This window comes from Dryobates pubescens, chromosome 3, assembly GCF_014839835.1.
Source record: "Dryobates pubescens isolate bDryPub1 chromosome 3, bDryPub1.pri, whole genome shotgun sequence".
Lineage (NCBI taxonomy): Eukaryota > Metazoa > Chordata > Aves > Piciformes > Picidae > Dryobates > Dryobates pubescens.
The window spans coordinates 31,510,842-31,538,762 of record NC_071614.1 but is presented as its reverse complement, the minus strand read 5'-3'; the positions used below and the strand labels follow the sequence as shown (position 1 = coordinate 31,538,762).

Here is a 27,921-nt window from a genome sequence, read left to right as displayed (position 1 = left end):
TGATCCCTGGGGCACACCACTAGTGACTGGCTGCCAGCTGGATGTGGCACCATTCACCACCACTCTCTGGGCTCGGCCCTCCAGCCAGTTCCTAACCCAGCACAGAGTGTTGTGGTCCAAACCACGAGCTGACAGCTTAGCCAGCAGTTTACTGTGGGGGACGGTGTCAAAGGCCTTGCTGAAGTCCAGATAGACTACATCCACAGGCCTCCCCACATCCACCAGACGGGTCACCTGATCATAGAAGGAGATCAGGTTGGAGAGGCAGGACCTGCCCTTCCTAAATCCATGTTGGCTGGACCCGAGCCCTTGGCCATCCTTCAGGTGCGCAGTTATTGCCGCCAGGATAATCTGCTCCATCACTTTCCCTGGCACTGAGGTCAGGCTGACTGGTCTGTAGTTTCCGGGTTCCTCCATCCGTCCCTTCTTGTGGATGGGCACCACATTGGCCAGTTTCCAGTCACCTGGGACCTCTCCAGTGAGCCAGGACTGGAGGAAAATGATGGAGAGCGGCTTGGCCAGCTCATCTGCCAGCTCTCTCAGCACCCTAGGATGGATCCCATCCGGTCCCATGGACTTGTGGGTGTCCAAGTGGCTCAGCAGGTCCCGAACTAATTCCTCATGGATTTCTGGGGCATCACACTGCTCCCCGACCCTATTACCCAGCTCAGGAGACCACTCATCCTGGACTCCTACCTGGCTGTTAAACATCGAGGCAAAGAAGGCGTTCAGGACCTCAGCCTTTTCCTCATCTTCAGTCACCGTGTTCCCCTCCAGGTCCAGTAAGGAGTGGAGGTTCTTCTTGCCCTTCTTTTTAGCGTTGATATAGTTGTAAAATTGCTTTTTATTGTCTTTCACAGAGGTGGCCAGTTTCAGTTCCAACTGGGCCTTTGCCTCTCTAATTTTATTCCTACATAATCTAACCACTTCCTTGAACACACCTCGAGAAGCCTTCCCCTCCTTCCAAAGGTGATACAGCCTCTTTTTTTCCCTTAATTCCTCCAGGAGCTGCTTGCTCATCCAGGCCCAGAGCCTTCCCCGCCGGCTCATCTTTCGGCACATGGGAACCACCAGTTCCTGTACCCTCAAGAGCTCCTTTTTGAAGTAGGAGAAAACAGCACAGCCCGCCACAGCTCCGCTTCGCGCTTGGCACTACTATGGCCCTTTGCGCTCGCCATAGCGGCGCTGAGCGCATGTGCTTGCAGATCGGAAGGGCTGCAGTCGCTATGGCAGCTGCCTGCGGGAGGCTGTTGCCGCGGAGTCTCGCCGCTGCCCGGCCCTCTCTGCCCGCCAGTGAGGACTGTTTGCGCCCCTTATCCCTTGCCTACCCAGTACCCTCCTGCCCGCGGTGGGGAGCGGCTGCCATCGGCCTGTCCCTGCCCCTCAGCGCACCCTGGCGTGTGTGCTCCGGGAGCGTGAACGAGTCGGGGCATTCTCGGTGGAGGGCGCCGCGGGCCTGGCTTGCGGGGGTGGAATCTCGAATTGCGTAATTGCTGGGAGCATTTCAACTTGAAAACACGGGAGTTAAAAAAGTATTTTTTTCACAGGGTGCTTTTCTTGCTCAAGCTATCGAATTAGCAGCGATGGAAAGCCAGAAAAATTTCAGCCGCCTCCGAAGCCTGTCATTATTGATAAGCAGAAGCAGAAAGAAGAGAGGAGGTAGAGTGTCCTGGTATTTAGCACAGTGGGCTTGTGTTCAAGTCTGCTGATAATTGTATGAGCACCTTCTTAAACCTCCGGGGCATTATTACACGAAAAGTATTTGCAAAGTTCTAATGCTGAAATATGCTTAAGTGCTGTGTTCTAGAATTCTTAAAAGCGGTGAAGCGGTAGAGATTTGTGCTTGATTGTGAGGTTTTCACCTGTTAAAGGTGTGCAACTCTTCAGTATGCCAAAAGGTGACAGAAACAGGGGAGACCTTGAGATCAGCTGTAAGTGCATGTGTTTCTGTTTGTGCAGTGGAGCTGCAAAAGGCTTTTGGTTTACACTTTCAAAAGTTTTTGTTTTCTTACAGGTTCTTGAGCCCTGAATTTATACCTCCCAGAGGGAGAACAGATCCTCTTAAATTTTATATAGAAAGAAAGGATATGATACAGAGGCGGAAAGTCTTCAACATCCCAGAGTTCTACGTTGGTCAGTAACAGCACTAGAACTTCCATAATTTCATCATCTTTTTTTTTTGTAGGGTGAGATGCATGTTGGAGAATGTCATAGAGCATCATAGTATCATAGAATAGTTTAAGTTGGAAGGGATTTTTAAAGTTAAGTCAGCTAGTCCAAGCCTCCCCTGCAGTGAGCAGGGATGTCCTTAACATTTTGGAGAATAAATCTTGTGAGAAGCAGCTGAGGGAACTGGGGCTGCCCAGTACAGGCAAAAGGAGACTCAGGGGAGACCCTCTCACCCCATACAACTATCTGAAAGGAGGTTGTAGCAAACTGGGTGTTGGTCTCTTCTCCTAAGTAACAAGTGAAAAGATGAGAGGAAATGGTCTCAAATTGTGCCAGAAGAGGTTTAGGTTGGGTATTATTCTTCACTGACAGGGTTGTCAAGCCTGGAACAAGCTGCCCAGGGAAGTGGTGATGTCACCATCTCTGGCAGTATTTAAAAGATATGTAGATGTAGCACTTGGGGTCATTTAGATGATTCTAATCTACTCAGGTATTTTGGATCCACTAGTATGTTTTTCTGTACATACTACTTCATATTGTAATTTCATATTTACATCTAGTTTCCATTAAAAGGATAATACTGATGGAGGTTTTAGGTGTTTTTTAGATCCTGGCACTTCAGCATGTGGTTTACCAGTAAACCTCAAGAAAGGAGAATACATTATTCAGTTTGCATCATGAAGAGTAGAAGATAAAGATGAAAGGTGTAAAGGTGAAGAAGCTTTACAGTTAACCTGCAGAATCACTTTAACATATTAGTTCAGGGCACATTAGAAGTTTATTCTGTTTCTGGCAGTTTCCACAGAAAATAAAGCATTTTCCAGATGTGCCTGAACATTGACTCTTCCCACATTTTGATGGGTGTTTACTTGAACAGTCCATTTATTTTACTGGTTCTGGTCTTTGGCAGGCAGTATACTCGCTGTCACCACTGCAAACCCCTATGCCACTGAGAAGGTCAGCCGCTTTGTGGGCATCTGCACTCAGAGAGGAGGAAAGGGACTTGGCGCTACCTTTGTCCTTCGGAATGTTATAGAAGACCAAGGTGGGTTTGTAACTGGTAGGATAGAAATGGTAAGCAAAATACATTGTAATTGTATGTGACAGCTGGTGTAGAAATTGTCTGCAGAGAGGATAAAATGGATTAAAATCAAATCATGAGTCTACCTACTGGAGGATACTGCAGGTTTAAAACTGTGTACACAGGTGCCATATTCATACCTAGTAATCTTTTGTCTGTATACTTAGTGACTTAGATCTGAATGTGATCCACTATGGTTGTGCTTGCATTTGGGCCTAGGCAGCCTGCTAACTCTGTAAACACTGGCCCAGTTTGAACAACATGTATTCACTTGAACTGGGGATGTATGCACTGCCCCAACCTAGGTGCGGGACCTTGCACTTGGCTGTCTTAAACTTCATGACATATGGCATTGGTCCACCTCTAAAGCCTGTCAAGGTTCCTCTGAGTGGCATCCCATCCCTCTATCATGTCCACCACATATCTTAGTGTTCCTAAGCCCCATCAAAGACTTTGCTTACAAAAGACATCTACATTTGTCTATACAGACAGGGGAAGTTCCATCTGAACATGAGGAAAAACTTCCTTACTTTGGGGGCCTCAGAGCACTGGAACAGGCTGCCCAGAGTTGTGGATTCTCTCTCTGGAGATACTAAAAAGTCACCTGGACTTGATCCTGTGCAGCCTGATCTAGGTGAACTTGCTTTAGCAGTGGGGTTGGACTAGGTGATCCCCAGAGGTCCCTTCCAACGCCTACAATTCTGTGACACAGTGCATGTGTGCAGTCACGCGCACTCAGCACTGTCTTGTAGTTCCATGTGTAAATAAAAACCAGTTTTTGAATAATACATTGATGTATAACACTGAAGAAATGCTAACTGTGTGATGGTATTGCTAACTAATTTGGTTCATTAGCCCAGACCTTCTCTCTCTAAGGTGTTGAAATATGTTATGAACTGTACAGTCCTCGAATCCAAGCAATCGAGGTTCTGAAGCTGGAAAAGAGGCTGGATGACAACCTGATGTACTTGCGAGATGCCCTTCCTGAGTATAGTACTTTTGATGTGAATATGAAACCTGTGCCTCATTTAGACCATGAAGAGGTTCCTGTAAACAAGGTAGGAGCTGTGTGTTTCAGAGGACTTGTGGGTAACTTTTGTATCTCACTAATACCCTGGATGGCCTTTTAAACAGCTCTCTCTTGCATCCCTCTTGATAGGATGACAGGAAATAGCCTCAAGGTCTACCATGCGAGATTTAGATTGAATATGACAAGAAACTTCTTGACAGAAAGGGTTCTCAAACACTGGAATAAGCTCCCCAGGGAGGTGGTTGATTTCCTGTCCCTGAAGGTGTTTAAAAGACACAGAGATGTGGCCCTAAGGGACATGGTTTAGCAGTGGACTTTGTAAAGTTACATAATTGTTGGAGTCAATGATCTTAAGGGACTTCCCCAACCAAAACGATTCTAAGTCATGGCCTCCACCTAGCCCCATATAATACTGTGCAGAGAGGACAGCTTTTCTTACAGAAATGTTGATGTGGTTACTGACTGGGGAGTGGTAGATGTCAGAGATGAGTCAGCTAAAATCTGCATCTGGAAGAAGACCTAGAAACCAGGCCACTCACTCAGTGCCATCTCGTAACTCAGTAACTTAGAGTGATCATTCCCCCTCTTCCTTATGCTACATTCCTTTTTCCTTAATAAGGAAGAGGAGTGACACTACAAGAGAGGAGTTGACTTCATGCACTAAGAGCTGTATAATAAATCAATAATGTTAAGTAATAAATCAATTTTGAAGTTTTACAAGAAACTATATCAAGTATCATAGTAATTCCTTAACACACTGACAAATTGGTCTGTTTTCTCTTACTTCTGTGAGAGCAGTAGGTGTCTCACCTTCTCCTACACTATCAAAAACTCTTGATTACTTACTACCCTTTTTTAATTGTTGGTTTGGTTTTTTTTTACATTTTAAATCTTTGTAGCTGAAGGTACGAATGAAACCTAAACCATGGTCAAAACGGTGGGAAAGGCCAAAATTCAATATAAAAGGAATAAAGTTTGAGCTACCTGAAAAGAAAATGAAGGAAGCACAGAAGTGGAGGCAGCCCTGGTTGGAGTTTGATATGCTGCGAGAATATGATACCTCAAAAATAGAGGAGGAAATTTGGAAAGAAGTGAGTGAAGAGCTTAAAAAATAATGGGGTTTGCAGTCCATGAATCACCAAGAAAACTAATACTTACTTTGAATTTGCCATAGGGGTTAGTAGTTGTCAAGTTTTGTACATACATAGGAAAAAAATAAAGTTACCCTTTCCAGAGCTATTCTGTGTGTGCAAATGTTTGTGGCAGAACCCTAACTTTCTGTTCCTGAAAACACTGTTTTGGTCTGGGAAGTACAGTACTATGCTCACCCCTTATCAAGAAATGAGGAGCCCCCTTCTTTCAATTGCAGTTAATGAGAGGGATTTGTATCCCCCAGGCAAGTTGTGTTCTCATTTCCAAATGCTTCTGTTTATTTTTCAGACTCAGTAGTGGCTGGTTGTAGAACTGCTTGGCTTTCCAGAAATGGGCTGTAGGAGGGAAAGCAGAACATGTCTGAGCCAACCACACACTTTTTGGACTAAATGCTGTTTAGTTCTCCCATTAAAATGTTTTATAGTATAGCGGCTCTGATCTGCCAAGAGAGCAGCATGCACAAGTGCTCCGAAATCAGTTTTCAAGAACTGAGTTTATTTAAGCTAACTCATGTGAGTTAGTGTGAGGCTCATGCTGAAGTGCTCACAAAGCATCAGAGGTGCCTCTTCAGTCAATGCAGCAGCCACCTCCTTCTCAGAGAGTTCCACGTGGAGCTCCATGAGGAATTCCACCAGCTGTCACATGCACCCAGCAAGCCATTCATTGCCAGGCTGCTGGCTGACAAGGGGGCAAACAGACTTTCCCACTCCTGGCCCTCACTTCTGTGTAGAAAGCTGCATCTAGGGGGCAGCTCCTCCAGCAGCTCCTCCACAAGTGCTTGCTGAAGAGAGAAGGGAGCCACATGCCTCTGAACAACAGAGTTGGGTGGGGCCTAAAAGGTGACTGGTCAACACTGGTCAACAGAGTTTACCTTCCCTGTCACCTCCACCAGGCTGTCCAGCGGGAACGCAAGCTCAGGGCTTCAGTAGCTTTGGCCCTGATCAAAGGTGGGCCAGCCTTTTTAGCCAAGTTCTTGAGAGCTGACATGCTCTCATCTTGTCCCACGTAGCTGTGGCAGAGCTGACTTCATACCCTCTTCATCTTTCTCATTGGCCACCTGGAAATCTGTAATACTACAATTACCCCTTTTATGTGAACTGGTAATGTTAAGTATTTCTGGTGTCAGAGTTTTTTCATACTTACTAAAACCATCCTTGTCACATGTTAAATAACTCAAAGGTGTCATTAAAGCAAAATAGTTTATTTTTTAAATAAAATTAGTCTTTTGTCTGTAAGAATGAGCAAAGCTATTTACAATTAAAATACCTTACAAAAATGTAATTTTAACTTAGAAAAATATAAAATCATCTTAGGCATTAAGTTTGCAAGAGTTAAATTCTAGCTCTAACATTTTGGAACACAGAAAAGCCTGTGATGCACTACAGTTTCTAGAATAAATCATCCTCCTTATTCTAGTGTTTTAAAATGCTAGAAATCTAATAAGGGTACAATAAAAAAAGGTTCAGGAGATCTTACTGGGGAGCAAAAGGAAAAATTTCCTAGAGGTTCAGTTACTAGAAAGTATCTAAGGTTGTTCTTGTGCTGCTCATTATCAAGGTATCTGTTCTGAAAAGCAGAGTTCAGCTAGGTGCACTCCAGTACAGCTTGAATCACGTGAGAACAGAACTCCCAACACACACCAAAAGTTGTCTTCACTACCTCTTCCCCAGAGATTCTCCTGGGCAGCTCTTCCCTAAGCATTATCCCAACCATAACCACTCATTAGTTAAACTCCTGATCTGCACACTGACTTCCCTTGTTTCGATACCTGGATCAAACCCCCTACAACAATTATGAATTCTTTTTCACCAGGGACAGCATAACAATAACCCTAACAAAAGTCACCATGGACTACAAGTTAAAAGAGCTCAAAGACTGCTTTGAGAGATATTTCACAATTAACACTGAAAGTAGCTTGTAAAGCTGTCTACTGGCTAGCAGGGATAAACTTTATAGGGCACTTCCTATCTTTCCAGGAAACCTTCCAAAAAGAATAGACCAATAAAACACTGTTACACATTTCAGAACACCTGAACCACTGCTTTACTTTGACAACTGTAACTTGTACAAAGACTCCCTTAACCTAAGAGTAGACATGAGGAAAAAACCCCTCAACAAGACAGTAAGACAGTGATTACCACGTCTTTGAGTGCGCAAGAACCACTAATTCAATTCCATTAGAACTGCTTTACTGTGAATAGTGCCTTGTTCCAGTAATGTAAGCATTGCTTCAGCGATTTCTATTTCCCAATTATTGATTTAAGATGTGTGAGTTTAGACTCTTCAAGGAAGTCTTCAACAATATGCAGAGCTTTGACTTTCACCAGCAGGAGAAGAACTTCTTTTGTTTCATCACTATTAAAAGAAAAGAAACCAATCAACAGCAGCACTTAAGTATACTTAAGTCATGTACATAATTTTGAAGAGAGTTGGGTACCTCTCCTTGGCCCCTTGTCATCAGGTGACCCTGGCTACACTGATCACCAAGTATCCATTATCTACCACCTCAAAGGGGCATTAAACTAGACCTGAAGAGGCATTGCTTGCAATGCAGACTCCATCTTTTCCTTTATGCATGCAATGAGAACACCCTCAAAAGCATCAAATACGCAAGACTTAAGGAACTTAGATTACTTTCTACAAAGTTATTAAGAGATTTCATATTACCTGTGGTTATTCTTGTGTAGTGTACGTGCACATTGCAGCAAGTGCTGGCAGAAGTTGTGTAATTCGGGAAGAGTTGAACCACTCTTAAGATCTTGAAACCATCTTTCTGGGAGGCATGCAACCACCTGTTCTCACAAAAATATTTGTAAAAAGCTTTAAAACTCAAATCTTTCAATATAACCAAGTCACATCTCTGTAGGGATTCTCTGGCTCAGATTGTGAACAAGTTTCAGCAATGTCTAGTGCACGCAGGCAACTCACAGGGTTGTAAAGGTGACCCAGCCTTGGATTTTCTTGAGGCCCTATCTATGCAGATGACCCATAGGGAGCTGTGTAGATAGCTCAGCTCCAAGCTGTCCATAAGCCATAGACTAACCAGGGCAGCACTGTATCATTCAGAGAACTAAAATCTGAGCTGAGCCTTGAAATCCCTGGACAAATTGTATGCCCCAAGTCTCAATTCAAACAACTATGCAGTTGCCTGAGACAGTAAGATAAAGGAGGAGATTGGGTTTCAGTGTCAGTTTCAGTCTTATGCATCCAGACAAGTGAACCCTACCCATGGATGGAATGCAGAAAGGGGAAACTCCATTACACTGCCAAAAAAAAAAAAATAATTCCCAGCCAAAACAATCCACTCAGGCATAGTCTTGTCCACAGTCACATAAAGGGATAAAAGCTATAAGGTTCAGGTCAGGAACCGAGAGTCCCTGCTCCAGCACATCTTGACTGTATGAATACCCTTCCACCTTTACCAGGACACTGGCAAAAAACTACTTCCTGGGACTGACCCTGAATATTTAGCATGATGTAAGTTTGTAACCTTGTCTGACTAACATATGCAATGTTTAGTGTGTTTTTTAGGTTGTCATATATTCTTGCTTTTAAGCTCTAACAGGGCATTCTTGCACAGTATCTGAGAAAGCCTTTAGCAGTGGCATATGAGATCTATGAGGGAAGTTCAAGTTAATCCTTTGCTTGGGCCCTGCAGTTAAACCTGAGTGAAGCTCAAACCAGCTAAACTTTTCAGTCTGTTCTCTTTTCATCACAATCACTTCTAAGTTTTCTTTTAAGCAGGTTCAGTCATGATTAGCAATGTGTTTTTAATTTGAAACCAAGGCTGATTATCCCTACAAGCAGTTCTTAAGAATCTATGAACCAATATTTGCTCAAAAATGCTTTTATGCACCAAGTTTAAAAAAAAAGAGTCACTGTAAAAAATTTTAAAATGTTTAAATTCATTTTTTAAAATATTCCATCTTCAGTTTTGATCCCTCTTGATGGCAAAAAGGTAAACAAAACACTTTTAGTAGAAACCCTCTTCCAGTATACATATTATCTTTTACCTTATTACACTTTTCTATATGATCCAGCCCTGGTGGCGTGTTTAAGAGGTTCAGAAGAAGGTAACGATTCAGCAGCTTGTTGAGTCCCAAACCACAGAGTGTATCCTCTTGTACAATGCCATCCCAAAGAAGAACATTGGAGAGCAGCTGCAGTAATGAAGAAACAGAGAATACATATGCCTGGGGGATGGAGGTGTGCCAAAACACAATATTACAAGTTTCACATGTGGTAAAAAGATAATTTTATGTCCATCCAATTGATGTGCTCAAACCCCAGGATTCACACTCTTGCTGTCAGTTAGCTACTAATAAGCTGTAAGTAGTTAATAACTTAATAAAGTAGGATAATTAATTTTACATGTGCATATGAACTGCACCTTAATATGACCTCTAAAGGCTGAGAAGAGTTGAAAATTTGCATAGAAGATGACTGTGCTTTGCACTTTAAACATAATTCAATCAAATCTGGAAGTGTGGGAAAAAGGTGAAGAGTATTAAGACATGCTCGATTCTACAAGAGAGAGCAACCAAAACCAAGTGACCTTGACTGAAAAGGCCAAAGTGGGCCCTGCTGAAATCCAACGTTTGTAAGCCTGCTTGATACTTTCTTCTTACCACAAGATAGGAAGAAACATCTGATGTAAGAACTATTGCCCCCCTTAACTTAGAAAAAGGGTAATTTTCAGGTATCTGCTAACCTCAGTATTTTGCCCTCAGAGACACAGTCTGCTACCTTTGCAGCTGCCAGTCAAAGCGTGCTCACAAAGCCCAACCTTGGCACACTTCTGGACTGTGTGATGGGACACTTCTATATAACAAAATGAGTGACTACAACACAAAGAAAGGAGTGCTTTCACTGACCAACATTAATAAGGAAAGTACACAGTGTAGTGATCAAGTAGCACATTTTGAGCCAGTTATCTACACCAGGCAAGTTAGGCAATACCAGGGTATGAACACCAAATTTCTGACATCTGTACTTTCACATTAGAACAGTTTCCTGGCCCACTTCTTGCCCAAACCAACTAGTATTCCTCAGCACTATTTCTGGGCACATATTAGAGGCAAAGGTGGCAAACCATAGTGAAAGACAAGGCTTCACAGCATGAATTGGGGGGCAGCACAATGGCAGCAGTCTCAATGCCAGAAAGCAGTATCAAGAACAAATGAGTTGTACTACTCTAAGTAGTAGAGTAGTAGTAGTTAGTAGTAGTTTAATATAGACAAGCTGCAACACTATTTACCCTGGGGTGAATTCATGCCTCCACTCCAGAAAAAAAGAGGACAACTATTCAACCAAAAATACTTTAAATTGCTGTCCATTATTGCCTCTTCAGATGACCACTGTGACAATGAAAAACCAAAAGCTGAAAAGAAAAAACTGCAGTCTGCAGAGTAAAGCACCCAGCTCTGGCTTCCAGGAAAACAGCCCTAGAACATGGGATCAGAATCCCAACTCTGCCTGGATTTTTGCTTGGTGTCCTAAGTATTAAGTTCCCTCTTCCTTTCTCTTCATCTGTCCAACCACAGATTCCTGGAGAGCAGCTTACCCCAAGAGCAGAGGTGGAAAGTCCTTTACCAAACAGACCTCAACACATCCAACTTTCCAGGCTTTTCAAACGAAAGGAACTTGTACCACAGCTGCTGCTGGACAGCAAGGCCCAATAAGCCCCACCAGTGGCCAGGCATGCCCTCACTGTTCTCTGCTTCCTCAGAGGATTAAGTCACTCATATTCCTTTGCATATGTTTAGTCTAGGTTAGTAACACTGCAAGCCAGATATTAAGATTTGACCTGATCTGCAGAGAGTCCAGGCGATTACAAACCATAAACTAAGCTGTGCTATAAATTCTCTACCAAGCTACACTGATTCTGATTATACCAATCTCATGCTACTCTGATCATAAAATGCTATGCTGATCATAACATTCTGTTAAAAAAAAAAAAAAAGCAGCTTTAATTGTACCTATGACTTTGTGCCATCATCATCCTGCCCAAAAGCCTAAAAGAACATGTCTGTCAGCACAGTTTTAGATGACAGTGACTAATTATCATGTAAGGTCAACAAGCCTGGCTGAGCCACTTGAGGGGAAAAACAAACAAAAACCAAACCACAAAACCCAAACCAACAAAAAACCCCAAACATCAGAACAGATGGTCAGATCAAAATCTCTTGCAGAAGATGTACCAGTTGGCTAAACTGAAATACACTGTTGATTCAGTCTTTTTAAATCATCACATGCAGGTTGCACAGAGAATAAATCCTTCATTGAGAAAAATGGCTACCCATCCTAATAAAAATGTATTCATCTCCCAGGAATCCACCAGGCAAGATACATTTCCTGACTGCAAAATATTTTTTTCCTTAAAATCAATGTCTAAGAAAGAAAAAAGGCAGCTCTATTTTCTTTACCTTAACAGCTGACCAAAACCGTCTTTGTTGGAATTTTGAGCACAGCGATGACTTCTCTTCCACAGCACTACCCATGAAAAGAAGGAAAAAAAACCCAAAATAATAAGGATTTATTTTTCATTTGTTTTTAAAGAGAAATGTAAATGCTGCAATTCTTTCATCAGTGACAGCCACAATCACAATCAAGGTCAGTCTAAAGAACGAGCTGTCAGTTTCAACCCATTATAATTTAGCTGCCACAAAATACTTTCCAGTAAAATTACCAATTAGGAACACTTGTGTCTGCATTTCATGGGTTCAGCTCAAAACAGCATCGCTTAGAACCAAACATCCCACACCAGCTTTATCAAAGCTTCTTTCCTAGCTGTATCTTAGGCCACACCTTGAGTACTGTGTCCAGTTCTGGACCCTCAATTTAAGAAGGACATTTGAGACTCTTGAACATGTCCAGAGAAGGGCAACGAGGCTGGGGAGAGGCCTTGAGCACAAGCCCTATGAGGAGAAGCTGAGGGAGCTGGGGTTGCTGAGTCTGGAGAAGAGGAGGCTCAGGGGAGACCTTATTGCTGTCTACAACTACCTGAAGGGAGGTTGTAGCCAGGAGGGGGTTGGCCTCTTCTCCCAGGCAATCAGCACCAGAACAAGAGGACACAGTCTCAAGCTGCACCAGGGGAAGTTTAGGCTCGAAGTGAGGATAAAGTTCTCCACAGAGAGACTTGTTAGCTGTTGGAATGGGCTGCCCAGGGAGGCAATGGAGTCACTGTCCCTGGAGGTGTTTAAGAAGAGACTGGATGGGGCACTTGGTGCCATGGGTTAGTAGTCATGAAGTCTTGGGTGACAGGTTGGACTTGATGATCTTTTGAGGTCTTTTCCAACCTTATTGATTCTACGATATCCCAGACTCCTAATTAGCACTGTCTAAAAATGTTCAGTAATAAGCATCAACAATAAAGCTCCTGTTCTAGAAATGACAGGCAGAATCAGGGGACACACACACAACACCAGGGCACCTAAACTAATACAGGCCTGCATATATGTACTATGCTAAAACTAAACTGTGGACCTTGTATATTTAAAAGCCTTTAGTTACAGGAGGAAAAACTACATTAAGTCAGTGGAGTTACCCTTATTAGAACGGGTTCAGAAACAGGAGTAAGGTTTTATAACCTTTCCTAAAACAAAACAGTAAAAAGGCACGTTTACTCCCTTAGCTGTTAACTGAATTATTGTAGACACATTTTATATCTGTGGGGAAGAAGGGTAGAAGAATTAAAAAGATGAAAAGATTGAAGGAGTTTGAGTTAGCCTACCTTTTAGGATACAAAGGAATAAAGACATCTTCCTCTATAGATTTCTTCATTCTTTGGACAACTGCATTTATCAAATCCTATTAAAAAATGATAATTAATCTGTCATCACAATAAACACTTCATCTACCATCTGTAACAATTGTAATTGTTATTTTGCTTATCTAGAAACGTATCAAGTTAGCTGGAGATCAGCACAGTTGCCACTTGTGCATAATACACACTGTGATTGTCCCCATGTACTCAGCACTGGTGAGGCCACACCTGGAATACTGTCTTCTGTTTCAGGGCCCTCACTACAAGACATTAAGGTACTGGACCAAGTCCAGAGAAAGGCAACAAAGCTGGTGAAATGTCTGGAGAACGGGCCCTCTGAGAAGTGACTGAGGGAACCAGAGTCTGGAGGAAAGAAGGTTCAAATGACTTTCTCACTCTCCACAACTCAGTGAAAGGAGGTTGTAGCAAGGAGAGTGTATGTTTCTTCTCTCTAGTAATAAGTGATAGGATAATAGGAAGTGGCCTCAAATTGCATCATGGGAGGCTTAGATTGGATATTAGAAGCAAATGTCTTCATTGAAAGGGCTATCAATCCAATCACTGGAATAGGCTCCCCTGGAAGGTAGTTGAATCCTCATCCCAGGATGGGTTTAAAAAGATCCAGAGCATCTTTTAAACATCTAAGGGGCATGGTTTAGCAGCAGACTTAGACTTGATGTTAACAATTCTATGTTTCTATGACCTCTGATCATCTTCAATAAGGAGAGCATCAGAGAGACAGAAGTTTAACTCTTAAATCTTCTTAATATGAATTGACCCAACAAACAAGTAGGCAGAACTGAACCTCAGAACATTCTACATGTCCATAGCAGCATACACAGAAAGCACACATAGTTGACTGCTTGTACCTCTTTTGCTTGACTGAGTTCAGTTTTGGAAACACCTTGTTTTTCAAAGACATTATTGCAAAGCTGTACAAGATTCTTTGTTTGTGAAGTAGATAAAGGATCCCACACACTCTTCACAAATGCTGAAAAAAAGAAAAACAGGAATTTAATTAATTCATAATAGGCAAGTAATTATCCACTCTTGTTTCAAGGCATTATAATGAAAAGTAAACAGAAAAAGCTAAACTCCTCCCAATAATCATAAGAAAAAGACTACCTTAGTCTCACTCTGAAGCTACATAACCACTACATCTTGGACCACCATTATGTAATTAACATTATTAGATAGCTATTGCATTATTTAAGGTTTGCTTGCCAAGTTGCAGCGAACTTTTCCAAGACAATCATACTATACCTGTAATTTTTGGAAGAACAGTTTTATTGATCACTCTAGGCAAAACTTCTTGATCATGATCATCATCCCTTTTTGATACATTTTTGGCATCATCCCTTTCAGATACATTCTTGGCATCACTAAATTCTTCTATAGCTCTGAACCAAGGCATCTCTTCCAAATCTGTAAAATTCTGCTGAAAGATCATTCCTGTTAGTTGCCCATCTGGTCACGGTTGAAAGAAAAATCTCCATCCAGTGATACCACAGATTCCCACTTAATTTTAGATCCACCCTCACCACTGGCCCATTCAGGGCCAAAGCAGCAAATCAGGAAAACTAAATTTAAAGATAGAATTTAAAGGGTGAGGTTGTTAAAGAATCTTCAAAGAACCAAGGAGAAGAATAATTCTTACAGGGAGTGTTGCAAAAAGGGGCTGGAGCTATCAGGAATGGAGAGTTAAGAAGATTACAACCACATGCTTCAATTTCTGAGACCAACTCTTTCTATTGATTTCTAATGCACTGTGTACAGAAAAACATCCTATTTTTCATGTAATACAGAATACATAAATATTTGGAAGAATATAATAAAGTCAGTTAATGCACCTACCTCAAGAGGATTCCAATTTATTAACTGAAATCTAATCAATGGATTTAATAGCTTAGGCAGGCAGAAACTGATGTAAGCATCACAGTAAGACTCAGGAAACTTTTCTTTCCATTCCTGGAATTTCAACAGGATTTTTCTGATGTCACAAAAATCTGCATGTACATCTTCAAAGATTTTTCTACTATCCTCTAAAACGTTATCTATGAATAATATTCATTGGAAATAAAAGAAATTTCAAAATCACAGAACTTATTGAGGCATAAGCTGAAGAGTTGATGCATCTACAGTACATAAGAAATATCTAAACAATAACTGCATTTGTCATCTATCTTTGACACACCTAACAAATTAGTTTTTCAAACTGGCTCCCTGGAAAACCTAGTTTCAGAAAAAGAAGTACTCTCAGAAAAACAAAAAAGCAAATTTCTTCATGTTCAGATTTAAACAAGCACTGCATTTCAGACTTAATACTACAGTAATTAAACATAGGCATGAAAATCCTGCTGCTATCTGGAGAAAATGTATTATGCCTTTCCCTGCTCACCTCCACTCAGTCATTCAGGACAATTGAAAGACTGAGCTCTAATTCACTTTATCTTCAGAAAAGGAACTGATTATACAAAACATGTTGTATCGTTGCATTGAGTGCTGTCAGATAAGTTTTGGCACAATCCCAAAGATCTTACTTCTAGCTGAAGCATTTCTCATTCTCATATCAAAGAGATCTACAAACCACACACCTATTCTTCTCAAGTCATTAGGTAGAACAGTCTGAATGCATTGCTTTTCTACAGGGTGTAACAAAAGTACGTCACTCAAATCAAGTATTTCTTCATTTTCCCTAGAAGAAAAAATCATTAAGAGATTTTTTTTCTAGGACATCACAACCTTTGATCTTCTGTCACCAACCTTTGCTCTTCTGAAACTCATTCAGCTCAGTGGGACTCAGTTCATCATCACTCGACATGCCTTCGTGGTGATCAGCTTCTCCTGAACACTCTCTCGCTTGCCGCCTGCAGGTCCTGTATTTTGTAATGAACTCAGGTGAGTTGTCTGCAGGTATGCAGAAGGAAGTTTAACAAAAATACAACTTAAAAAAAATAATCCAATAAATGCTGTAAGAGCAACAGCCTAAGGAAATGCAGTCAGGGACCAATAATAAATATGTAACTATATGTACACTGAAACTGTAGGAGGAGGGGACTTGGGAATCAACACAGAAGAGGTCGGAGTAGTGTCTCTGATCTCCCCTATGAACCATGCAATAACCCTCAGTTTACCTCATTCCTGATGCTAAGGCTAATTGTTCATCCTACCTGGACTAGCATGATACTGGACACTGACAGTTTTAGTGCATAGTAACCTGCTGAGCTCTCAGTCTCTGATGTCTCAGTCCTGCACTACTTGTGCAATAATCCACATAACAATTGTGATAGCACTCAAGTGCCATTTGGGCTCAAAAAAATATTGCCATGACACCAAGGCTGCAATGAATAGCTTGCATCTGTCTTGCAAGCACAATGTATTATATGGAAATGCTTTTGCATAAGCACTTATATACAGTTATTTGCATCAACTAGCATTTAACTGCTTCAGGTGGAAGTTTTTTATTACACCATTTTTCATCCATTAAAATTCCAATGTTCTGGCTGCTTCAGAGAGGCTATTAATTGAGGCACCAATGCAACTGAAATGCTCTCAGTAACACTGGAAGAAGAAATAAAATAACAAGAATTGTAGATTTGTTTCCTTTGGAAAGGACCTTGAAGATCACCTAGTTCCAACCCCTGCTATGGGCAGAGACACCTCTTAATAGACCAGGTTGCTCAAGGCCCCATCCAACCCAGGTCTGAACACTTCCAGGGTTGGAGTCTCCAATCAGCAAAATGACAAGGACTGTTAACACTCACATACAAATAAAGAGAATGTCAGTAACAAATACAGTTTCCATTTGCCTTGAATTTCTGAAAGCAACTATCTATTTATTTTGTATATCATTGTTTAGTCATCCTCCAAGTTTACATTCGTTGCTGCATAAATGACAAAGTGTACAGCACGTTTATCAGACTTCAGTGCATATATACACAGCATCTACCTTCGTTGCTCACATATTTCCAGAAGCTGCATCTTCTCAGCACCTTCTAATCCACCATTAGCAGGTTTGTCATTGCCACCTATCAGAAGAAACAGCCAAAACCAGAATGTTGTGATTTTCAAGTTACAGTTTTCTCAGTAAGGAAACACTGATTCTCTATTATTCTTCATTTGGAAGACAGCCAAAGGAAAAAAAGAATCAAAAGCCTCTAATCAAAACTCTAACAGACTCCAGAGTAACACAAAGTAAATATGACTTGACAACTGTGTATACTCTGATGTGGCTGTTCTCTTACAGCACTTGATGAAAAGGCAAGTTTGATGACACTCCTGTCAAGGCAGACAGCCTCCCAATCCTGGAAAAGGAATTTGGCACCTTCCACCTTGCAGTGTGAAAGGCAAGGGTAGAGAGCTACCTTGATCTCCATGTCAAAAATAGAATCACATATAAATTACTCATGTTTGAAGTTTAGTTCCCACGTTGTAATGGAAGTTAAATCCCTGATTTACACTAGTCAAAATCATTGCATTTAGATGTCGTGATTAGTTGGCTGCCCGCTGTCTCTTGCATCTGACTGATCACTGACTCTTGTGACCTTTTACCCCTACTTGGATTCTTGAGTCCAACAGCAGAAGCTAGAAGCATTTTCTAGTTGGGCCATTCATTTGAAATCAATACAAGCTGCCTGCTGTGTGCACAACCTGCCAACAAAAAGTGTACTACTACTGAAGCATTATCATACAAGAAAAACAGCTTTTCCACTGTATTAAATACAACTAGAAATAAACAATGAAAAGCCCTGTTAAACATGCAAGTATAGTCTCACTGCAGTGAGCTGTAAGTAAAACCATTTTAATGGCAGTTATTATAGCACTACCCTTTTCTCCTCAACACCTTCTGTCAGTCTGCTACATTTCAAAGTGTTACAGGCTGCTGTTTTTCTCTCCTGCTCATCCTGTGTACTGAGAAGACTGACCCCATATGATTAGTAGTTACCAGAAACAGGTGCATCCAGCCTCCATCTGTTCCCAGCAGCTCCAAGCATATTATCCTTAGCTTTGCCTGAACAATTTTAAAGGCGCTGATTTAGGATGTTGGATTTGTTGTTTGGTTGGTTGGTTTTTTAACTAGGAGCAGCTAAAAGATTCACACTGCACATAAACAATACATTGGTGTGGAAAGAAAATGAGATGCGGAGGGTGCAGTGATTTTTCCTATAGTAACTGAAAAACATCACTTTGTTTTACATAAAACCCTTACAAAAAGTGGTTTCTTTCTTCACATCCTTCCCTTCATGTATGTGTCACTTCCTAATGGGAAATCTCCATTGTGAGCACACACATAGCCTTAAGGACACTCTCGCGTAAACAAGCTACTGCCAAGGAAACACCCTGCTTTTTCATATATTCACAGAACTCCACATAATCAAGCTTTCTTCAACACAAGACCTACTGGAAAACTTTTATTTTCAGTATTTAGGGGAAACTGCTAGGCTGAATAGCTAAAAATTGACAAGTACTTGGTCATGTTATGTTGACATAGGCATTAGTGAGGTAAGGATTTCAACTGGAGTAGAATATTCCTGACAATGGGAAGGGGAAAGGAAATTAAAGGCAAAAATTAACAACTTCATCCACAAAGTAACTGTATTTCTGCTCCAAAAGTGAATGTTTGAGAATACCTTCTAACTTCATACTAACTTGTCAGATGCTGAATGTAAATAGATTCATTTTTCAGCTCATCTTGCCTTCGTTTCAGTACTGTCAAGGCCCGTTGCTGAAGAAGTGCATGTACAGCCAATTCCAGCTCATTAATGTATTTCAGCTGAAATATAATAAATAGTTATCAGGTTTTCAATTAATTACTATCTAAAAGCCAGTTTCCATCATGGTTTAGTATAGTCATGAAATTAGAACCAAAGTATCACTGATTGAAAAGTTCCTGCTTGCTGGAGCTTTTCAGGCTTTTTTGCAAAAACACAAACTAAATGCCAGCTGCTCAGCCTACCTAAGACTTCATAAGGAAGGGTTACACAAGACATTGCTGGTGAATTTGTTATCAATTTGCTTTTGAGCCACGAGCCATTAATTTATTCATTAACTTTTTTCCTCTATGAAGTTACATAAAGAAATTCACAACTGCAACTGAATTAAGTGATGTAAATTCAATCCACCTATAGAGGATAAGAGCAGTTTGCTTTCACTGAGGCCAAACTTTAAGTGGCTCCTCCCCATTTCCCAATCCTCCATCTTTTTCAGTAGACAAAGTTTGCAGTTCAGGAAACAGATGCAGCTGATAACAGATAAATTCTCCCACAGCTCTTTTACTCAATTCCAACTCAAACCCAACTTGAACTCCTTACTACCTCTTATGTAACTCTGAAGACCCCAAAAGTGAACTTAAGCACCACCTCTCAATCAATTTCAGTGCACCCTGGCTAACAGACCTGCAGAAAACTCCCTCCAACGTTTTGTTTTCATACAACAAAATCTAGGTGAGACCACAGCTCAAGTCAGTGTTTGTACACAAGCTTAATCATCACTTTGGGTGAGGACAAATCTACCTTTTTTCCCCCCTCATTACATTAAAATACCTCATAGAGCTGACTTTTAACTGGGTGCTGTCCTTCATAATATCTAAACAAAAACTCATCTTTTATTAACAGAATGCACTTTCATCACCAAAAGTTGGGGAAAAAGTAGCAAATATACCTACTTTTTCATTCAAACAGTTAATAAGGTTTTCTGCATATATTTTCATGCCCTTGTAGAATTTGAAATTCAGAACTGCATCTGAAGATTTCTCTAACTCCTGGACAGCTATCTTCGAACTCTCAATGTCCTCCATATATTTTTCATACTCCCTCTGGTGGGCACGGTGCACATCCTGTAACAACGTTATCCTACAAAAAGGGAAACCCAGACAAGTGAAGCAATCACCAAGTTAACAGCCGATACATTCCAAAACATTTTCCCCATTACAATCACATACAAAATCTTTGCCTGTGCTAATAAGCAGACTTTTATGAGCTAAGACGACTTATCCATGGCAAGATTCACAGAAGCCTGGGGTGCAGACAAGCATCATGCCTCAGATTCAAACATGACTTACATGGGGCTGGTTTGGAAAGCACTGCCAATATTTTACCTAGATCCCTTGATAAGCCACACTTAAAAAAAAACCACACAACAACAAACAAGCCAAATTTTGTGATAGCACATTAAACAGATTCTGCCCAACATTATCTGGGGAAAAACTACAGCTCACATCAGCATGTGCATCCTAGTTTAATGTAAGTTGCATGGATAGTAGTACCTTTAAGCATTCACCACATGCTCACTACTAAATAGAGGACCCTTGCTGTTAGTGGGTGATAACACCCAGGGACTGATGCCTACAGCTGTCACTAACTGTTAGGTTGGTAGCACAGGAACAGTTACATATATTACAATTGTGTCCTCTTCCTCTTCCCCTTCTCCCCCCACTTCCCTTCTTACATATCCTAGCTAATTGCTCAGCTTGAGCAAGCCTGTAACAGAACCAAGAAACAGACAACTTATTTAATTTCCCTGAAGCAGGGAACACTTTTCACAGAAAGTAATTAAACCAAGCTATTGTTCTGAACTATTGAGAAGAGTTATTTCAGGAATTATCATGTTAAACAAATATATCAAGCTAACATCAAACTGGTTCCCCCTCCCCTTCCTGCCCTTCTCCTAGTAAGTTTTCCACTCTTGATAGTCTTACTCTCATTTTTCTTGTTTGATTCTACACATGAAGTCTCATTTTATTTAACTCATTCAGTTAAGGTTGTTACGGCAAAAAAGCACACAATTCCACAAAAATATTTAGCCCAATTTAATTGTAATTCTCTAAACAAGCAGGCCAGTGGTCTGTACAAAGCAAAGCATACACAGAGAGCTCAGCACCAGTCCAAAGTGCCTATTTGTGTTTCAGATATACAACATTACTTGTCTAAACTTATCTGAACAGCTGTTTCCAGCACTGAGGTGACGGGGGATGGCATACCTTAAGAGGTCTGATCACAGCTGTCCCTCACACACACTCTCCTGGGGGTTCCCACTTCCACCCCAGGACACTTCAGCTGCCTATACAACAGCTGCTGAATTGCCAAAAGTCACAGTGTGACCATGGCAGGGGGGCGTGGAATCAGGGCAAATTGTAGTTTGCGTAAATGGGCTATAGAGAACTTACTGCTGCTTCAGGAAATACTGAGCTACTTCTGCAGCTAGTTAAGAACCCCGGTAAGCTTGTAAGATTGCCAGCTCTGTCTGTCCTTGTTATAGTTCTGCTTGCTGGGCAAACATAATATTGGAACACTCCTGTCAAAAACTACAAGCAAGCATAAAATGTGGCTGCCATTTAAATCAACTTTATAGTTGATGAAACACCCTACAACAAATCATTGCCAGGTAGTTATTTTCTACTGGCATATGTGTAATTAAGGAACACAGGAGGTTAAAATAACAAAACAATATTTGAACACATCCAACCAAATTCTGCCTTGTTTCTCTCCTTCAGATACAAGGTGTTTACGTTACCCTCAAGAGTCATAGACAAAGCATAGCTTTCTCTAATTCAAGCAAAGGCAAACCTTCCCTACAGCCTTCTAAAGCTATCCAAAAACAACCTCTTCCTACACTACACTTGGAATTAAAAAAAAATAAATAAAAAAAATCCTCCAGCATTCCTGAAAAAAATTACACTTCAAAGCTGTCATCTCTAATTCTGGGACAAAAACTCAGAGAAGTCAGAATTTAAGTTCATAAGAGGAGGATTTACCTCTCAGTCAGTCGCTTTTTCAGAATTTCGAAGTCCACAGGCGGCAGAAGAACAGATGGATCAAACTTTGGTTTAGCTGGCTGAGGTTTATGCAGACGCTGCAGGTAAGCATCATCGTAAGCTTCCTACAGAATTTTAAGTGTTATATTTTAATACCCCACTCTCATTTTCCCCCTGCAAGTCTACAGATAAATAAGACCTACCATTTCAGTATGCAAGACAAAGATATATGTTTCAGCTAAATTAAATACAGAAAACATTGTACAGAAGAGTAAGAAAAAGCACGGAAGAGTGGAAGTATAAAAAACTGTGTATATATTGCATAAAAACATGTAGTACATGCCCACACAGAAACAGCACAAAGCAATCTGATTTAGTGTATATTTAAAGTTGCTGTCTTGGTCTGGTAATATTAATGGCTTTTCGTAATGCGTCTCCACTGACAGCTGACATTCTGCTAGCATCAAGTTTCTAAGTATAAAATGTAGTAAAAACTCTACAGAGAAGCAGTGATCATGTGTGATTTTACCAATATCTTGCTTTTAAAAAGCTATTTTAGAAGTATTTGCTATAGTATGTGTCATCTATTAGTCATTTAATGTTCTATTTCCGCGTAGTCAATTTTCTGATTCCCTCCCCCAACACAAATGAAGGCTACCTTCTCACAAAGCCGGTGGGCAAAAGAGATTTTTCACTCTGACAGCTCAGCTTAATTGGAATTATAACTAGAAAAGGATCCACTGAATTTCTGCTTCTAGACACTTTGCATTCTAAAATGGTAGTTGTATATCAAAATCTAGCCAAAACACAATCTGTTGAAACAATCGACTCCACAACTAACAAAGTCTGCTACTAAAAATCATTGCAGTTGCCTGAATAGTAGAAGTGTTTTCCAGAAATGAGTATAAGAACCTAGAAGACCAAACACATAGGATTTGAAATTCAACAGCAGAACGATGAAACTTTCTCCTAGTCCTCTACTACTCTCAATTTTCTGTTCTGATAAAGGACTTGTTATCCAGATTTTCACAGTTTGATCCAGAATAGGCAATTGAAGCCTGAAACAGAACTTAGAGCTCATCAGCAGAGACACTTTGTTTTGGCCAATTATCTATCTGAAAGAGACAGAATTCTGCTTAATTTTGAAAAAAGCTCTCAGGTTCCCACCTAAGAATTATATAATTAGCACAGCAAAAGAATAATTTATTTGAAAATTTTTTACATTTGTATTATTTAAACACTTTTCCTTTTAAAGTTCAGAATGTCACTCTTCACTTTTCACAGTCTTCCATCACATAATGAGTACCTGCCTTTGAGGCGGACAACAATACTCTGCTTCCAAACAGGCAGATAATATGGATTTTCACTATCACTTTCCCATATTGCTAGTACTTTCCCTGAAGAATCAGAGTATAACTTCCTAAAAACCACTGAGAGAACAGAACGGAGATACGACAGTACTCCAGACAAGCTTTCTTGCCTGTGAGCAAAAAGCAACTTCCAGAGGTTAGGAAAGCACATGTCACCTGAGAGAATTTCACTGCTTTCTTTATTTGCTGTTCTTCCCACTTAATTTGTGCTTCATCTTCACTTGATTCATTGCTTGCAGTCACTGGAAATTAAAATGATAATTATTATAATATAATAATACGTTCTCCACCCTCTGAAGCAACAATGCTTCTCCCAGTCATTATTGGGAAGTGATATAACACACACAAAAAAAAACAGATGAAAAGCCTGCAGACGGAGGACTTACAAACTGAAAGGCAAGGAAAGAGTGGAACTGGCCTGTAAGATTTGTGCCATTCACACCAACACTAACTTCCCCAGTATACCGTTTCTCCACCCACTACTACTGCAGTACCAGCAGCACAAGCATCTCATTTTTGTTTAAAAGCAAAGCTATGTACAATATGTAAGTATGTAAGAGCACAAGTACAGTCTATACAGTGACACTATACACAGCAAACTCTTGAGTGTTTCCAAACATACACTTTGCTACACAAACAAAATCTTACCAGCAATCAGCTCATAGTTACACATTCCTTACAACCCCCTTATTTAAATAAGTTAAACCAGTGGCCCAAACAAAACTGTAAGTAGCTATAAGAATGTAAAAGTAATGGAAAAGCCAGGTAGGCTTCATCTGCTGTAGGTTTGTTTACTTCTGAAAGGCTGGGTTGTGGGGTTTCTTCTTCTCTTTCAAGAACAGTCATAATGGCAATGTAGTAGGAGTGCTCAGAAGACCAGACCAGAAGCAGAAGGCAAGATTTACAACAGCTTTACTCACATTAACTGCTGTGCCTCCTACAAGGCAATTTCTGAGGTCAATAAGGCAAAAATTAATGCTTCTCAAAACATCCTGCACTACCACATCAGTCAGACCTAAAAATAGGTTCATGTCTCTCATAAACCTAAAGTAAAATATCCCTGAGGAGCAGAGCCTTGCACTGCACACAACTCCCTACTGGACAAGTCCCACATTCTTCCAGACACCAGCAAATAAAACAAACCCACAACCACTGGAAGAAATGGCACAAACTCACCCATGTGTTCAGCCATCCTCTGCCTAAGAGTTCTCATTTTAGGAGCAAAATTGACATTCTTCGTATCAGACTCATCTTCACTCTCTAAGTCACTGCTTTCTCTTCTCTGAGAGACTCGATGACTATCTGAAACATCCAGTGGAAGATAATCAGCCTGTGTCCTGGCTAACTGACGCTTCCTCCGAGCAGCCTCAATGCAAGCTGTGCTGGGGATATTACCTGCATTGCAGAGCAAGAAAATCAAAGTGAAGGACTAAAAGCTACACACACTGTTGCTCAAAATGTCACCACAATTCTGAAGATAAGACATAAGGTATGTTTCTATTAAGATTAACATGTTCAATACTGGGAGATAGAAAAGCACCCTTAAAAAGCATCTCTCAAGTAATTGCTGTTAGCCTGTTCTTGTCTTTTCCATCTCCCTAGAAGATGTGGGTTGCTAAACTTAGCCAGTTCACAAAGGAATCAAAGTTCACAAATTAGCAGAAATGAGTTTGTACTTTAATCTCACAAAGTGAGCTTTGCATCATTACACAAATTTTTTGCTGCCTTGCTTCCCAAACCAACAGTCAATTTCTGATCCATTTCCAAAACTAACAGAAATGCTACAAACATCTGCAACCAAAACATTGGGCGAACCATCACAATTCTTTTAAAGTAGCCCTGACTCAGCAGACACTAGATGCCTATACCTTACACGACTTAAGCCAAGTGGGATTCATCTCATCTATCTTGACATGTATGTCAAACAAAGAATATTTCAAAATAATTTCCATTAAAAACAAAATCCAAGAAACTAACCTGGTGATAAATCCTTCCTCCTCTGTAGGGAGCTGGATTCATTTTCAGAGGCCGAGGTGCTGCTGTCCTGACTTTGTGAAGAGTAGCTTTCATCCCCCTCCTCGTCTTCTTTATAAGCACCTTTTGTGTTGACTGTTCTAGGCTCTGACTGGCAGATTTCTGGTTTGTGGGGGGAAAAAAAAAAAGTAAGATTCATAATGTCAGTTTCAGCTGCTGGAAGCTGAAGTGCCACAACTAGTTACACCTTGCCGCAGACTTATCACTTATCTATCTCTACTTATCATCAAAACATGTCAAATTTTCCAACGCTCCGAGATGGCAATTTACAAAGCAGTTCTTGGGTTTAATCAAGTATGTGTGATAGTCCTAAACTAGTACACCCTTCTCAGACACAAAGCACATTCATATGCACAAAAGCAATGACACAAGATTTGTGATGGCAATTGACTAATATCCTGACAGTCGACGTCATGACTGGATTCGCCTCCCTTGACTTCATAAATATATTCAGAAAGCTCTTTGGTTTTTTCTTTTATGCACTAACAATGAGGGAGAACTTATCTAAACTTTAAAAGGTTACGCATCTGTCTTTCGCAAATTATCTTTGAATTCTTTAAAAACATTGATTTCTCTTCATCTGCCACTACATTTTCTGTGAATCATCACATTACTGAACAACAAAATATGCCACCTGTTAAGAGAGTAAGACATATACTTCTATAAGAAATTATGAAGAAACTTTACTATCTCCAGCACAAAAGGAATTACTTCTCAATCTAATTTATTTTTATCTAACAGCTGCAAAACACCTTTTAAGCACACAGAAACACTACACATTCCAACAGGAAACCTACTATAGTCCAATCAGACTGGGAATATTACCAGAGTCACCTTGGCATTCAATTAAAATATTCAAGTGCTATAACAGAACAACTCACCTTTTCTCTCAATGCAAATACTCAAACTATGCTCTGATAGGAGCAAAAGCAGTGGATAGTTGCCACACAGTTTGGAAGATATGATGCTAAAGTATAAATTTATCAGAAGTTTATTTATTCTGATATACTACAGCCCAACATCAACATCAGTTTCCATGTTCTGACACTGTTTTACCAAAGTCATACAGAAAATAATATCAGCACAAATAGATTTAAGTTATAAACCTGTAAAGTAACATTTTAAGTATAATCCTGGATCCAATAAACAAGTAAAACATATCTAACATCAGTATTTGTCTATCACTCACCAATTTTGTAACATATTACCACATGAGTATTCCATAAAATATTTAATTGAAAAGAGTACTTACTTTTGCTTTCTTCTGCTTCTGTCTGTGAAGGTAGTCGGCTTTCTTTCTTCTGAATTCTAAAGGTCACTTCATTGAAGGATGGTTTTTTAATCTTAAAAAATTCTTCATCACCTATCCAGGTAAAACAAAACTATTTTGAGTGACATGAACAAAGAGAACAGTGTATATGTATATATACATGTTTTACATATAAAGTACATGTAATCTGTATATGCACAGCATCTTTTTCAAGTTCTGATTGCACTAAGCCCATCTAGTTTCACAGCTTTATCATCTCTCACTGTAACACAGCCTCCTCAAGGCAGCAAGACTGTATTGTTAAAATACTTCTTTGCAGCCTGTGTCCATCACGAAGTGACTCCTTGAAGGCTGCCCTCAGCTGTCTCATGTCATCAGCCACACAAGGAGCAGCCCATGAGACTCAAACATTTACATTTCACTTATCTAGCCTCGGTCACCATTAACTAGGTTAGGCGTGGAATCACGTACTATCTACCTGCTTTCTTCAAGAAGGTCTTCTCCAACAAGCTTTCAAAAACTTCCCAGCCAAAACCACACAAGTGTGTCATCTTCAAAGCACTTTTAGATGCGTTTCGATTATAAGCCCTCTCAACAGCCTTATCCATAACACACTGTTCTTATTTCCGGTCACAGAGACGCATAGCGGTGACGCCAGCCCAGGGCTCAGACAAGCAGGACCCCTCCCCATAAACAGAGCGGGGAGGAGCAGCCCGTACCTCCAAGCCTCTACCCTGGCTGCTCTTGCCTGAGCCTGCGATGCTCTCCAGGCCTGTGAGGTGTGAAGGTACCGGCTGCCACCCCAGCGCGGGGGAGGTTCCGCTGGACCTCTGGAGATGGAAGTGCCACCGAGCTCTTACCTTCCCGCTCCTCCTCGCTAGCAAAGCTCAGCAGCACCTTTCCACCCAGAGGCGGTCCAGCTCCGACGAGACGCGGCCCGATCCCCGAAATCGCCCTTCCTTCGGCGCTGCCCGCCGGGTCCTCTGGGCACAGAGGCCCCTCCGCTGCTGTGGCCCTGGCGCTCTCGGGGCTCCCGGTGGCGCTGCCGGGGTTCCCCTCATCCTCCTCAGGCTCCGCTTCCCGTTCCGAGTCGGAGCTGAAACCGAGGGCTGACGCTGGGACTGCAGCCTGGTCCGGCTCCTCGTCGCTGCTGCTACCGCTAGAGGCCTTACGCCGCCGACCACGGAAATTACGAGGGGGACGTCGGAACATCGCGCCTGGCGACCGAGTGCCAAGGCCCGCAGCGCAACGCGCACGTCCCGCGGTGCGCATGCGCCACAGGTCTAACATTCCCCTTC

The 27,921-nt window shown here is 41.1% G+C and overlaps 2 protein-coding genes across 3 annotated transcripts; one reads left to right on the top strand and one right to left on the bottom strand.

The window, feature by feature from the left end:
• The first annotated feature begins 1,194 nt into the window (after positions 1-1,194).
• MRPL19 (mitochondrial ribosomal protein L19) lies at positions 1,195-5,447 on the top strand. Its single transcript, XM_009905335.2, has 6 exons — positions 1,195-1,293; positions 1,548-1,659; positions 2,015-2,133; positions 3,080-3,214; positions 4,127-4,308; positions 5,180-5,447. Exons 1-6 carry the CDS (start codon positions 1,227-1,229, stop codon positions 5,393-5,395), a joined length of 831 nt encoding a protein of 276 aa, XP_009903637.1. The 5' UTR covers positions 1,195-1,226; the 3' UTR covers positions 5,396-5,447.
• A 1,217-nt stretch (positions 5,448-6,664) lies between these two features.
• GCFC2 (GC-rich sequence DNA-binding factor 2) lies at positions 6,665-27,875 on the bottom strand. Of its 2 annotated transcripts, none has more exons than XM_054179913.1 (18): positions 27,484-27,875; positions 26,606-26,716; positions 25,297-25,455; positions 24,496-24,714; positions 23,476-23,561; positions 21,950-22,074; positions 19,862-20,048; positions 18,847-18,970; positions 17,147-17,225; positions 15,961-16,073; positions 15,052-15,251; positions 14,461-14,635; positions 14,067-14,188; positions 13,165-13,241; positions 11,858-11,924; positions 9,446-9,592; positions 8,100-8,224; positions 6,665-7,787 (listed from the first exon to the last, which is right to left on the bottom strand). In XM_054179913.1, the coding sequence occupies exons 1-18, from the start codon at positions 27,833-27,835 to the stop codon at positions 7,673-7,675; spliced, it is 2,583 nt and encodes an 860-aa protein (XP_054035888.1). In that variant the 5' UTR covers positions 27,836-27,875; the 3' UTR covers positions 6,665-7,672. The 2 variants fall into 2 exon arrangements, with proteins under 2 accessions (XP_054035888.1, XP_009903616.2); XM_009905314.2 differs by having other exon boundaries at positions 14,461-14,632.
• Between the last annotated feature and the right edge of the window lie 46 nt (positions 27,876-27,921).

What these genes read in the sequence shown, in the direction of transcription:
- MRPL19 (XM_009905335.2), top strand. Translation starts at nt 1,227, where the DNA reads ATGGCAGCTGCCTGCGGGAGGCTGTTGCCGCGGAGTCTCGCCGCTGCC. An exon ending in GAATGTTATAGAAGACCAAG is followed by an intron (nt 3,215 to 4,126) that starts GTGGGTTTGTAA and finishes TCTCTCTCTAAG; the next exon opens with GTGTTGAAATATGTTATGAA. An exon ending in AAGAGGTTCCTGTAAACAAG is followed by an intron (nt 4,309 to 5,179) that starts GTAGGAGCTGTG and finishes AAATCTTTGTAG; the next exon opens with CTGAAGGTACGAATGAAACC.
- GCFC2 (XM_054179913.1), bottom strand. Translation starts at nt 27,835, where the DNA reads ATGTTCCGACGTCCCCCTCGTAATTTCCGTGGTCGGCGGCGTAAGGCC. An exon ending in TGTTCTTCCAAAAATTACAG is followed by an intron (nt 14,189 to 14,460) that starts GTATAGTATGAT and finishes TCTTTTTTTCAG; the next exon opens with CATTTGTGAAGAGTGTGTGG. An exon ending in CTACACAAGAATAACCACAG is followed by an intron (nt 7,788 to 8,099) that starts GTAATATGAAAT and finishes TTCTTTTAATAG; the next exon opens with TGATGAAACAAAAGAAGTTC.